The 13,961-nt window shown below is 38.6% G+C and overlaps 1 protein-coding gene across 2 annotated transcripts in view; it reads right to left on the reverse strand.

Annotated features, from left to right (window-relative positions):
• Positions 1 to 13,961, reverse strand: part of UNC5C (unc-5 netrin receptor C) — a 348,264-nt gene that overhangs the window by 43,495 nt on the left and 290,808 nt on the right. The window contains exon 8 of one of the 2 annotated variants that reach the window (XM_024574905.3): positions 1,176 to 1,232. The exons of the other annotated variant lie outside the window; for it this stretch is intronic. Coding sequence (XP_024430673.1) covers positions 1,176 to 1,232 — 57 coding nt within the window. The remainder of the gene's footprint in view (positions 1 to 1,175; positions 1,233 to 13,961) is intronic. 2 annotated transcript variants of the gene reach the window in all.

Below are 13,961 nucleotides of genomic sequence, written 5' to 3' on the forward strand. Positions count from 1 at the left end.
GTGGTCAGACGGCGGGGTCTGTGTCTGGGTGGAGAACGACCAACATCGCGGGAAATGTCGCCTGTTGCCCTGGTGGCACAGGACATGCTCTGACCCAGCTGCAAAAGGTGATAGAAGCCGACAAATAAAACAAAAAAAGTAAATCTTTCCTGAATCCCGTAGACATCTTTAAGGCTCTGTTTTTAGTATTCTGTGACCCACAAAAACTTTCAGGAAGTTAATTGAGGCTTCTTGGCTCACGGTAAAAGAGGTGGTTAAATAGATACTTCAGGTGGTCAACAGTAGCGTTGTCATGGTCAAGAAGAACGGTACGTGCGTTCTTCTGGCGGGGAGAATTTTGAGTTTGGAAGGTCCCCTGACCTGCTAAGAGTTGAGGAACCACTACTCTATCCTACGACTCACAGCCACAAGGTGTAAGTGGTGAAATGACTCTTCTATTAAGTTGTCAGCGGCTCACGGAATCAACTACCCTCTCACACCACGGTTTCTTTGACGCATTGACGGTATAGAGAAAATCCCTGTTGGAAGTTCTACCTTTCTTTTAGAATTTCATGTTTACATGTACTGTAGGTGAAAAGATTATTTTTTTTCTTCTAAACCACTGTCTTTCCCAAAGTTTCCAGAATATCTGCTTTCGTAGCAATCCAGTCAATATTCACAGATATCTTCAGAGGCCAGGGACCTCCCGAGCGCTCTTGGCTGTGCGGGCACTGCTTGCAAAGTGTGGACGGACGTCACTGTGCTCCTGGGTTCTGTCTACAGCCCTGCAGCGGCCTCTGAACTCTGCTCGGAATACTGTACCGAAATCCTCAGCGTGTCATTTTACCAGGCTGTGCTTGCTTATTCGACATTCACGTTTCCTAACTCAATCAATCTGCATTTTCTCAACCCTTAATATTTTTGCGCGTCTGAATCCTGGTCTTTATTCATTCACATCAGCATATTTTAGGACATAATTTTGTCAGCTACTGGGACTCAAGCTTGGAAGGGTAGGCAGAGGCTTGAAATGACCCTTTTTTCTCTTCAGCAGTGAAAATCTAATTTGTTTTTCATGTTAAAATATATTAGGTGCCTATTTCCTGTGTGCACATCTGTGTTCCAAAGAAAGGTAAACTTGAACCAGGGCAATATCGTTAAGATTATTCAGCAACATAAAAACCAAACATCAGACTTACAAGAAAATCCATATTCATTCTGGGTTCTCTGTTCAGTTGAAATAGGATAAATGAAACCTTGAAAAGAAACAAAAAATGAAACAAAAATAGGAACAAAATCAAATTAATGAGGAAACAAAATAAGAAGCATGAAAAATGTTTAATTAAGTGAAAAGGAAAAGAATCCTGTGGTCCTTTAAAATTCTAGTTCAGTATAGAATTATGATTTTGCATCTCCTGTCTGCTCTGGAGTCTCAGTAAGAATTAATAACTAGGCAGATTGAATTTCAGAGCAAAAACTGGTCTCGAGTCACTAACTTTGGAGTGCTTAAAGTCTTTCTTTTATTGAGCATAAACTCTAATGGATCTAATTTATTTCAGACATCATGGGTCATTAGCATAAGGAAAATCTTTTTTCCTTATCCCTGCCATATGCTTTAATTCCCACGACATATTCAGTGAGGCTCTAAACAGTTTTTTTTCTTGTTTGTTAAATCATAACAGCTTGCTCTTGGCCTAATAGAACTAAAGGAGACCTGTCGTCACTGGTCAAAGGTTAAAACCCCGTTTACTGAGCTGAGCCACGACCACCTCTCCCGGCTCCATTTCAGCCTCACTTTTTGGATTTTTTGTTGTTTCCTACCCCCTTTGCTTAATAGGAATCCAATAGGTTTTGCCCAGGGACGGGGTGGTTTGTCAATGCAGTGGAATTGGATGCTTTTATTTGAAATCATTCAAAAGTCAATAGAATCTAGAGGTTTATAAGGTTATTTATTTTAGGGCTTCAGAGGACTGGTGTAAATTGGGCAAAATAAAAACCTCATCTCAACAGTAAATGCAGAAAAAACTAGCAATTTTAGCAATTTTAGGAATTTTATCTTTCTGTCTTCTTAGTATATTCCAAGGTAGAAAATGGAAAAAAAGAGTAGTAATAATAATTAATAAAATATCAATGTGAAGTAGACGATTAGGAGAAAAGATTTAAAAGTGTGAAACACAAGACTTTGAAATCAAAATAATCTATGAAAAATTTTACAGTACAACATGCAACTGGCACAATTTCCTAATATTTAATATGCTGCCACATGAGTTAATCAAATGAAGATGAATAAGAAGAATGTGAATTACACTTTCCTCGTGATACCCAAGGACAAAAATGTAGAGAATCTACAAGAATCACAATTCATTGGTTTAAAATTAAACGTGTATAATGATTTAATTCTAAAGGTAAATTTCAATCGTGCCTCAGGTAGATTTTTTTGTAGTTTGCAGAACACTCTGTTCTTACAAGCTATTTACCTATTTGGGGGACTAATTCTGGAGAAACATGCAGTGCTACCTTAATGAAAGAGAGCTTTGCTTCAGCACAGACAGGTTTGCCCTGAATTAATATTTAATGCTTTATTTTACAGCGATGATTGCAGCCTCCACTCAGTTTTATAAATATTATATTCCTTATTCCAGGTGTCTGAGTCCATGTATTAGGTTTGATTTTCATTTTAAACACTTCTGTCTGGTAATAACCTTTTTCCATTTGTATTCTGTGAACTCAATAATAGAACACCTGGGACATATACAGGCACTAGAGAAAAGGTTATTTCTTTTTCAAACCCAAAGATTTAAGACAGTACAAGCTCATTGCTAGGAGAGGAGACCAGATCACGGATGTGGTCATTTTGGTAGAGTTGATGTTAAAGAAGGATGCCAAAAGATTTGTTTTCGGCAGGTGGGAAGGCCTGGAAATTAGTGTAAAATAGGATATTGGCGATGATCTGATGTTCACCATGAACAGTTCCATAAGAGTCAGCCAGGGCCTGTGGAGTAAGCAGCAGAGCTGGAGCTTATAAAGGGAGAACTGATCCCCAGAGAGACAGAGCACGGGCTGAAATCTCTCCCTGTGAAGCAGTTCTGCATTTCCCTAGGCTCTGATCCCTACTTCCCAATAAAACCCCTGTTCTTGATAGGCAGACCACGAAATAATAAAAAGTAATTTTATAATTTTGATTTTAATCTCAACTTTCCCATATTTATGTGATCTGGACAACTCGAATATTTTTGTGACTTGCGGTAATTATCCGAGGCTTATATTTTATTGCAGGCACAGAACTGGAATTCATTCATTTAAGAAATACTTTTGAACTTTAATATATGTTGGGTTCAATATTAGCCACAGGGGTATGACAGCAAATCAGATGGGAAAAATTCCTGTTTTCACTCTAGTTTAACAGAAAACAAACAAGACATAAATAAGATCATTTCAAATGCTGAAAAAGTCCTTTTTACAAAATAAAACAAAAGAATGTAATGTGATCGGAGGTAAAAGGATAACAGACTCAGGAAATCAGAAAACAATTTTCTGTTGAAATGAAGTCTGAGCTGAAAGTTGAACAGTGAGAAAGAATGAGCCAAGTAAAAGTTGAGGAGGGAACAATGGTCCGTGAGGAGGGAGAGGAAATGCTAAAATCCTGACCATGTTTAGAGGTAGAGAGTGAGAGGAAAAAGGGACCTTTCGGCGGGGGGGTGCAGGGCGGAGCAGTAGCAAGACCCCGTAGGCCTGGGGGTTCATGATGAGGCATTTCGAATATGTTCTCAATGAAGTGCAGACCCTGCGACTGAATGTAATTTAGAAAGGATCATTTTGGTTTCTCTAGAGATAACAGAGAACAAACTGACAGCATTTTATGATAGTTTCCACAACATGTGGCTTGGGAGATGTCTATCAATAGGTATATCAATATATTTGATGAAGTGTTTGCCTTTGAAGTTGCTGGAGGTTGTTTTTGTTTGGAAGAAAAACAAAAGTCTCACTAATAGCTATATCTCCCGGCCAATTAGGACCAATCTAGCCAATCCGTTATTTTCCTACATGGGAAAATTTAAAACAGATCAGTATTCGACGTACTCACCAGTGGTTCAACACCCCAATCTACTCTGTTACGGAAACACTGATTAAGAGTTTTGGAAGGCAACTGTGTAAACCTTTTTCCATCTTTTTCAAAACACCTTTGCAACTATAGAACAAAAACATCACTTAGGAGGCTGGGAATCAGAAAAAAGGGGGTTGCTGTTCCATCCCCTGAATGAGGGAAACAGAATCACTTTCTAGAGTTTGTTTTTACACTTCTCCATCTGATCTGTCTCTCATGGGACAACAGGAGACGTTTTCTTCTGCTAATGAGGGACCCTGCTAAGAGTAGTCTTAGCAATAATGAAAGACAATATTTCTGGTAGAACACAATATAAAATAATTGTTTTTAGTATCACTATCAATAGCCTGGTTCATAAGTTGGTATTTCAGTTGCTTTTCCTGCTACTTGAAAGTAAGGCTGATTTGAAAAACACTGTGGCTGTTGGCCAAGGCAGTGAAATTGAGTTTTTTAGTCTTAGGGACTTTAGTTTGAATCCTACTTCTGCCCTTTCCTTAACCATGAGAGCTTGGTTGAACTACCGTGCTTCCTGGGGTAGCAGTTCTCTCATCTGTGTAAGGATGTAGGGATAATCACTCTATCCAGTTGTGGAAAGGAGAAATGAGATGTGTAAAATGCTGGTACACAGCAAGCAATCAATAAATGACAACTCTCTCTGTCCTTATGATGCACACTATAAGAACACTGAGATGTTAGGTTCTTCATAGATTTTATTTGTAGAGTCGAGGCAACTTATTACTTAATGAGTGACCTTAGGAAATTTGTTTGAATTTCAGTTTCCTTAGTAATTCCAGAGACGAGAAGCCTAGTTTTTCTGAGAAATCAGGAGCAATGCAGTCTTCTAAGTACTGTATACTTTTTCATCCTCTCCTCTTAAAGAGGTTTATTCCTGGCCTTTGAGGCTTCTGGCAAAGATATAGTGGTGTGTTTCAGAAACAAATTTCCAAGACCAGAGTGCAACTCAATGCTAAAATGGATTCTCAACCAGAGTCGGCGCCGTTTCTAAAGGGCGTGTTTGGAAATGGGGCTCTTTGGGTGTCACAATGATCAGAGGGTTGCTTGTGGCATTTTGTGAGCGAGGGCTAAAGTTACTAAACATCCTGCAACGGGAGGACTAATCTTGCCATGAACAACCGTCTGGAACTAGCGCAGCTCCATTGATAACAGCTTTCAAAACCACCTCTCTTGGACCAACAGCACTGGGCTCCGGGAAGGTTGCAGGGCTCCCATTGGTTGCAGTGGCCTCAGCAGCCGGAGCTAGGGCCAGCCATCCCAGAAACGTGCTTCTGCTCTGAGGCATGCTCATGCCCTATGATCTCCTGGTTTTGTTTTTTGTAATTTAGGGTTTTTTTTTTTTTTTGGTAATTTTAAAGAAATGTATTTTCAGTGGAGACAGTTTCCTGACCTGGAAGGCTAGGATTGGAAGAAGTTTCATTGTGGAGAGAAACTGTCAGTGAAAACATGAACAGTTTGAAAACGTGAACAAGCAGGCTGTCTGTCTTACACAGTTACTGAAATGCTCCGTACGCCAAACACCATTCATTATTGCTCAAGACATCATTTTAAGAGGTTATCTAGTCCAGCTTTTTTCAGATGAGGAAACTTAATCCCAAAGTTAAGAAGCGATGTGTTAAAGTTAGCAAACATGTTGAGACTGAAATTTGATTTCACCCTCCTGGCAGTGAAGCCCAGGAAGGAAGGGTTCTGCAATGTCCATCTCTGGGGGCCTGTCCATTTGTGCTGACTGTAGACTTGGATTGTCAGCATAACAGTTCTGTGGCTGATGGTGGCAAAGAGACAGGAGGAAAAGATGACTTTCTAATTTTCACAAGGTCACCCTTTAGACTAGAGGTGCGGTTGCCCCTGTTTTTCAGCTGATGTCCAACTATTTCAAATGATGAGAGCCCATGCCCAAGTATCTTAAAAAAGAAACAGAGTTTTCCTTGGTTTTATACTATAGTAAGTAACAAGTCATTCTTAAGTACATGGCCCATAATTACGCAATTTGTGCCCAAACATAGCCTATCTGGTGGATTTATAATTGGGAAGTCTCAGAAGCATTGCCAGAAACCATGAGTAAGTCTTAATTTTCCTAATAAACAGCAAGTGGCTCGATTGTTCCAGTCTTAGAAAAAAATTCCTTTCCTTCTATATAGATAGCTGATAGCCCCAAATGATCATGATTCTATGATTAATTATTTTTAATTTTATTTATTTATTTTTAGAGAGAGGGGAAGGGAAGGAGAAAGAGAGGGAAACATCAATGTATGGTTGCCTCTTGTGCGCCCCCTACTGGGAGCCCAACCTGACCTGCAACCCAGGCATGTGCCCTGACTGAGAATCCAACCAGTGACCCTTTGATTCAAAGGTTGGTGCTCATCCCACTTAGCCACACCAGCCAGGGTTATGATTATTTTTTTTAAAAAGATAATTAAACTGTTTTTGTCATAGATAATATTTTAATAGGGAAAATTATCAAGCAAATCTATTGATATGAGAAATGTCAGAACTTCTGAGCATTACTAGGCAGGTTTAAATTCCTCAAAACTGGTCTATGCCCTCACTAATACATAAACCTCTCCCCAACTCAAGGTTGTTGGAGTTAACAGAAATCAGGAATTACCGCTGGCTGGTATGGCTCAGTGGATTGAGCGCCAGCCTGCAAACCGAAGGTTCACTGGTTCATATCCCAGTCAGGGCACATGCCTGGGTTGTGGGCCAGGTCCCTGGTTGAGGGCGTGTGAGAGACAACCAGTCGGTGTGTCTCTCATGCATCAATGTTTCTTTCCTCTTTCTCCCTCCCTTCCCATCTCTCTAAAAATAAATAAATAAATAAATAAAGTCTTTAAAAAATATTATTAAAGAAAATCAGGATTAGAATTTCAAACTGTTGCGGGTGGGCACAAGTAACCAGGTTCTTGGTGATTGGGGACAATGAATTGAACTGAACACGGTGAGTTTGTAGCAGAAAGAGAGAGAGCAGATTTATTAAGCGACAGTACACTCCACAGAACATGGAAGCAGGTCAGCTTTGAGCAGAGATTGACCTCAGGGGCTGGAGGGATTCTATTCTTAGAGGACAGATGTTTCCAGGCTAGTTTTTGTGGGGTCTCATGGCGCAGGTACAAGTAGTTATATTACTTTAAAGCTCTGTGCATGTGGTCTTCCATGATTTTCCTCGACTGGCCACCAGAGAAGGGGGGCGCACAATGTTAATTTATTACAATGCTATTATAATGAGGCAGGGGTCGTGTAGCATCTTCTGTGCAGGTGCATGCATGACTCACCACGATTCAGCACTTTCCCAGAAAGCAGAAACAACAGGTCATAGAACAGGGTCTCTGTCCTGTAGCGAAGTCCTTTGTCTTAGCCCTGGGGCACCTCTGGAGTTTCCTCCCCCCCGACTATCTCCTGCACCACCACTATAGCCCTTTTTATCGGCAGGCTAAGGAACAGGAGCACAGAGTGTCAAAGGGACTTGCCTAACATCACAAAGCTGGTGAAACAGCGAGACAGGGTGCCCAGCGCCTAGGATAAGTCCCAACAGTCTTTTTAAGTGTTGTCTGGGCTTTAATTAGTGGATTTAAGTGAGGAGAGACAAGGACATAGTAGAAAAGGGCTTGATATATTCATGGTCTACGGTTGCATTTCAGTGATTGAATGAGTTAATGCTAAAATAATAGACAGGTTTCTGTCCTTAAATGAAACAACTTCCAAACATTGCCTTTTGCTTTAAGCACGGGGCCAGGGAAGAGGTGTACCAAACTTCGGTATTTCTATTCTAATGTAACTGGAGAGCCAAGCTCGAATAATGTAGCTGTTAATGTATGATCAGAGCATTGTATTCAACATAAAACCCTGCAATAAATACAAATTTAAGAGAGAAATATTACTTTCCTTAAGTGATACCTACAGGAAAAAAGGACAAACATCAATAATTGGACGGATACTACCCATCAGAAGAAACACAATTTTAAAGCAAAGAAGCTGATGGCCAGTTCCTTCCACTATCTAAGAGACCACATGAAAAAAGAAGTATTTCAAAAGGAGACATTTGATTTGGATTTATACATTGGCTTTCACACTAACTTCCTGTGGGCACTGGGTAGTCTGTTTTCATTTTGCACCTCAGTTTCTTCCTTTACAAGACAGAGATATTATTAGGGGATTATTAAAAGTTCTATGCATATGGTTATTTTTTGTATTTCTTTTTAGTTTTATTGAATTAAACTCAGGTCCATTTTGCTTCAGCTTGGCCATATCTAACATGTACAATAGATGGGAGTCAGAAACAATTTATGCCAGGGCCTAAAGTCAGCGCATTGGGTAGAACGTGAATAAAATTCAAATTACATATGCAATTCCTTTAAATTAAAATTCATGTGATACAGTAAATTTTATGTCCACCAAACCTGAGAGTTCAAACTTTCTTTAGATTAATTATCAAATTCCTAGCCAAAGGAACGTGGGTGGAGTTTTACAAAGTGTTCCTGTTCGCCTTCAAGATTTACTCACCATATTTCAATATGAAGCTTCTCCTATGACCTTAGTGCATATAAGCAGATTTTATAACATTGTGAGAAGTAAAAAAATAGATGCTAACTCATATCTCGTATAGGGTCAGAATGTAAATTATGAATGTAACTCAATTATAGTTTATGAAAGCATGTTCTATATATTTTTAAATCATTAAATTTTGGGTTAGATAAACGTCATATTTATCTATCTAAAGCAGAGTCGACGACTTCAAAAGATGCCCTCATTTTTGTGATCTTGGCATTAGAAGAATCTCTGTTCTTGGTGAGTTTTTTCCTCTCCTCAATCTAGCTGCTTGGTCTGTTTGCCAGGAGTGACTACACGCAAAGCCAAAATAAGTGGTTTTTCTCACCCAGATTGCATATTTATGATGCAAGTGTTCTTATTAAAAACCTCAAGGGCCATTCAATGTAAACATGTCCAGGTTTTGTTTCTCCCTTTTAGGCCAGTTCGTATCGAGCCAGCCCATCAGGACTGCACTAATGATGTCAAAGGTCAGGTCTGTCAAAGACACTCAGGTCATTTATTATAATTTACCACTCTTCTGAGGGTTTATTTATTGACAGGGGTTTAAGGATCTCCAAATAAATGAATACATAAATTCTAGGACATGCCAACAAAAATTGAAAAGAACATTTGCTTATCACTGATGTCAGTTACTGAATCACTGCTGTACCGAACTTCCGCTCCAGCCAGCCCAGGGGAGCAGGCCATCCTTGCAAACCTGACCCACGGCCACTTTCCTGAGAATAGCAACCACGCCCTCGGAGAATGGATAGCTTGGAATTAACCTCTCAGGATGTGAACGTCTTATCTTGTGATTCACAGTAGGTGTAGAATAAATGTCTGAAGTTTAGCTCAACACTAGGGGAAAATCAAACCCACAGTTCAGCTACCCACGTGTTTTTAATGAAGTGGAATCTATCCCCATCAATGCTCCTGAGGAAAAATAATGAACTATTAACTCCAAAGGCAATGACATTATAATCCGTGGTAGTAAAGGAATCTGGTAGAAAAACAGCGAGAGTCCTGGAAAGGCTGACTTCTAGCACACATTACCACATCTGCTGGATTTTTAGTCAAAAAGAAAAGGTCATTGAAAGCCGTGGCCCTGCACCCATGTGATTTGAAGAATCCCACACTGTACTGGGGTTGTAAAAGGTGGCACCTTTCTTGAATCCCTAGGAGGTTCCTTCCCACCACAGAAGCTGAAGACCTTGCATTTGCCCTCTCACACTAATGTGTGTGGGGCTCCATAGGTGTTCAGCCGGTTTCTGTGCGCCACAGTTTCTAACCATATCCCTGCTTTCAAAAGTAGGAAAATGTTTTACCAGTAAGGAAAAAAGCAAAAGCAAACCACACTTACTACGCTGAAGACAGCAGAGCACTGTGTTGGGCTGCCAGTCCACATATAGAATATTTATTTGCCAGCTGGGACGCTACACATATCAAGGACTGTACAAACACGGCTGTGACAACAGCTTCTTCCAGACTGTAGATAAAAGCCCTCGCTGTCTGACACTCACAATTATGCATTCCCTATCAAATTGCTGTGTTGACAAGAATTTCACTGGAAACTGACTAGCACCTTCTCAAATGCCTATTATGGCGGTCATAAACACATCATTCTAAAGTCAAGAAAAGATTATTTGTAAAGTAAATTATTTCCTCACATTAAATGCACCTGGGGTTCCAAGGGGCCTGGTATACAACGTGCCCACACCACAATTTATACGCAGAGTTCTACCACTTCCTCTGTATGTGAAAATTAAGAGCTGTGTGACATGTGAATTTTTTAATGAGTAGAAAGTGCTAAATTTGCAGGCTGCATAACATTTTAATTTCCTGAAGTCAGGAAGTTCACTGATGCAGACACAATTCCAGGCAGCTCTTGTTTGTATATTGCAGTTTTTAATTTGTCTACTGTGGCATAAACCCTCCTCAGCAAGAAAGGGTAGGTCTAAATTCAGATTCGAACTGGTACATCTCCCTACGCGGGATGCCATTGCTTCAAATAGGATTAAAAACTAAAGTCCTTAGGCGTAGAGGCAGTAACATAATAATCTAATTGAGCATACTCATAAATATATATAAAGCCCCATTTCTGGACTAAGCCACATATATATAGTCCTTGGATTGCTGTTTTGAAAAGGAAAAAGTAAGCATGGATTAAACCATTAAATGCCAACCGTGACAAAGTAGATGTTACTACATATTCATTACAGAGATCATAAAAGTTCAAAGTTGTCAGGTCTTGGTAATACAATTGTATTTCAACATAAAAGGTAAAAAGGTAAATATGCTTATTGGCTTAGCATTTTCGGAGATTGTCCTAAGTGCTTCTTTCTTCTGTATCTTTTTTTTCTGTGTCTAGTGTTCTCTCTCTTTGTCTGTTTCTCTCTCTCTCTCTCTCTCTCAACATAGCCATTTCAAGTAAATCCTACTTCAAAACTATATAGCAAAACCAGGGGCTACTTTCATATAATTTTAGGAATGGTATAAAGAAACCTAATGGGTACCCAGTGCGATGGACCTTCCATCACTGCCTCCTGAATAAGACACATTAGTCTGCAGTATTACGAAGTACAGCCTCATCTCTCATCAGTGTGGAGTTTCTCTTATCAGACAGGAGACATGCGTGTTCAGTTACTTTCAATGGTGGGAAATACTCCAAGTCATACCTTCAGCGTACTAAAGGACTCCAGTTTTTAAATTGTTTTTTAAAATTAACAGTGTGATTATAAAGCCAAAACTTTCAACTTCTTTCTGGGACATTTAAGTGACTCTGAGGGTTTTTAATTCACCTTTAATAATGCATTCTGGTGAAATAACACCAATTTCTGGAAGTTCTTAATTTGAAGGCAGTGTCTCCAGTGTGGGAACTACTTTTCAGGCCAATGATGATATATTCTGTGTAATCGGTACATGATATCTATTACACTTCAGTATCAATTAATGTGTATGAGTGGCCTAAAAAATTTAGTAGAGCTTCTGAAATTGCTTAAAGACATTGTTTCACAAATGAAATTACACAGCATCACGTGTAAATCCAATTGATCAAAGAGTTTAAGGATAAGTATGTTTGCGAGGTGTGTAACAGGCACTTGGGAAATAATGGGAAACTACAATTCAGTTCCAGGTCCCCACGCCTTCAAATCCGTTTATACACGCACTCGATTTAATGGCAGTAAGTGACTCTTGCCACCCAGGGTTTTATGTAACCAGGGCTTTATGCGAGGATTTCGTGCAAATACTTTTTTGGTAATCTAATTTAAATCTAATCTAATTGAATCAATGCGACCAAATTCCCAGGACACCTCAGTGATTTCGCTACATTTCAAATCCTGAGACTTCTGCTTACAAGATACGCAGCCGTTCCAGGTCATCCTCAACATCTCTTTATTAAAAGCTCATTTATAATTATAGACACAATGAAATACTAAAAATAATGAATATGGAGAATAGAGTGCATATTGAAAAAGAAAAATAATCAGTTTTAATGTCACAAGCATAAATGCATAAACGTCATACATCTTTCCCTAAAACTTACTTTTACATACTTAGGACAAAATGCATCTATAAATCTATATTCTGCTTTTCATGTTAAATCATCATAAATATTTCAGTGGCTATATGATATTATACCTTATGAAAGTAGCATGTATTATTTAACCACTGCTCTAATATTGGACTTTCAGATTTCTTATTTTCTCTACAGTAAAATACAAAGAACATGACATATTTAGCATATATATATTTTAGCAATTCATATTACTTACTGAGAATTTATTCACTGAAGTAGGATTACTGGGTCAAAGGCTATGAACACATTCAAAGCTCTTAATTCATTTTGTCAAATCACCTCCCCAAATAATTATAAAAATTTGTATTCCCATTAGTAAAATGCAAGAGATTCTACTTTAGTGCACATTTGCTAACATTTAGCATTATTGTGTCTTTAAAATATTATATAATTTTGTGCATAAACCTCAAAGCCTTCTAAAAATTTAAATTGATGTTGAGGAAGCACCTGGATTTCTAAGACATCTTACACAAACAATTAGAAGCCTGGTACACAATTTAGAAAACTTTTGATTAAATATTCTATGGAAAACTAAACATTCTAAAAAATGATTAGAATGTTTAAAAGCAAAAATCTAAATTAAAACTGCAAGCAAACACAATCTCAAAGATGTGTTACTTAGGCACAATGAGAAATGGAATTAAATTAAGAATAACCCAATCAGATAATCAAAGTCATTAATTGAACATTTATAAAATAAAGATTTAACTATATTATAAGTTCCTCTTCTTAACTTTAAACCTTTCTCTATAATTATGATTTCATTTTGTGTCTCATAAACAGTATAAAACTGGGTTTTAACCCACACAATTTTGAATTTCCTTTAGCAGATGAATTTAATTCATTTGCATTATTATCTCTGATATATGATGATCCCTGATGTGTATCATTTATTTATTGTTTTCATTTACCACGTTTTATCTATCTATCTATCTATTTATTTACTGTTGAATTTGTTGGAGTGTCACTGGTTAATAAAATTATATATGTTTCAGGTGTACAATACTACAACGCATCATCTGTATATTGTATTGTGTGTTCACCACCCGAGTCAAGACTCCTTCCATCACCACTTATCCCCCTTTAACTCTCTTCCACCATAACCCCTACCTTCCCTTCCCTCTGGCAGTTACCATACTGTTGTCTGTGTCCATGAGTCTTTCTTTTATTTCTTTGCTTAATCTCTTCACCCTTCTCACCCAGTCTCCCACTGCCTCTCCTCTGACAGCTGTCGATATGTTCTCTGTATCCACGAGTCTGATCCACTTGGTTAGTTTATTTTGTTCACTAGATTCCACATATAAGTGAGATCATATGGTGTTTGTCTTTCTCTGACCGGCTCATTTCACTTAGCATAATACTCTCGAGGTCCATCCTTGCTGTTGCAAAGAGTAGTATTTTCTTTTTTTTTTTTAACGGCCGAGTAATATTCTCTTGTGTAAATGTACCACAGCTTTTTTATCCATTCATCTACTGATGGACACTTGTCACTAATCATCAGAAAAATGCAAATTAGAACCACAATGAGATATGACCTCAAACCTGTCAGGATGGTTGTCATCAATAAATGGCAAAGCTGTGGAGAAAAGGGAACCCTCATGCACTGTCGGTGGGAGTGCACACTGGTGCAGCGACCAAACGGAATGGTGTATGACCCAGCGATTCTACTTCTGGGATATACCCAAAGAAAATCGGAGCGCTAATTCGGAAGAATATATGCACCCCTATGTTCATTGCAGTGTTACTTATAATAGCCAAGAT

The sequence above is a fragment of the Desmodus rotundus genome, chromosome 4, assembly GCF_022682495.2.
Source record: "Desmodus rotundus isolate HL8 chromosome 4, HLdesRot8A.1, whole genome shotgun sequence".
Classification (NCBI taxonomy): Eukaryota; Metazoa; Chordata; class Mammalia; order Chiroptera; family Phyllostomidae; genus Desmodus; species Desmodus rotundus.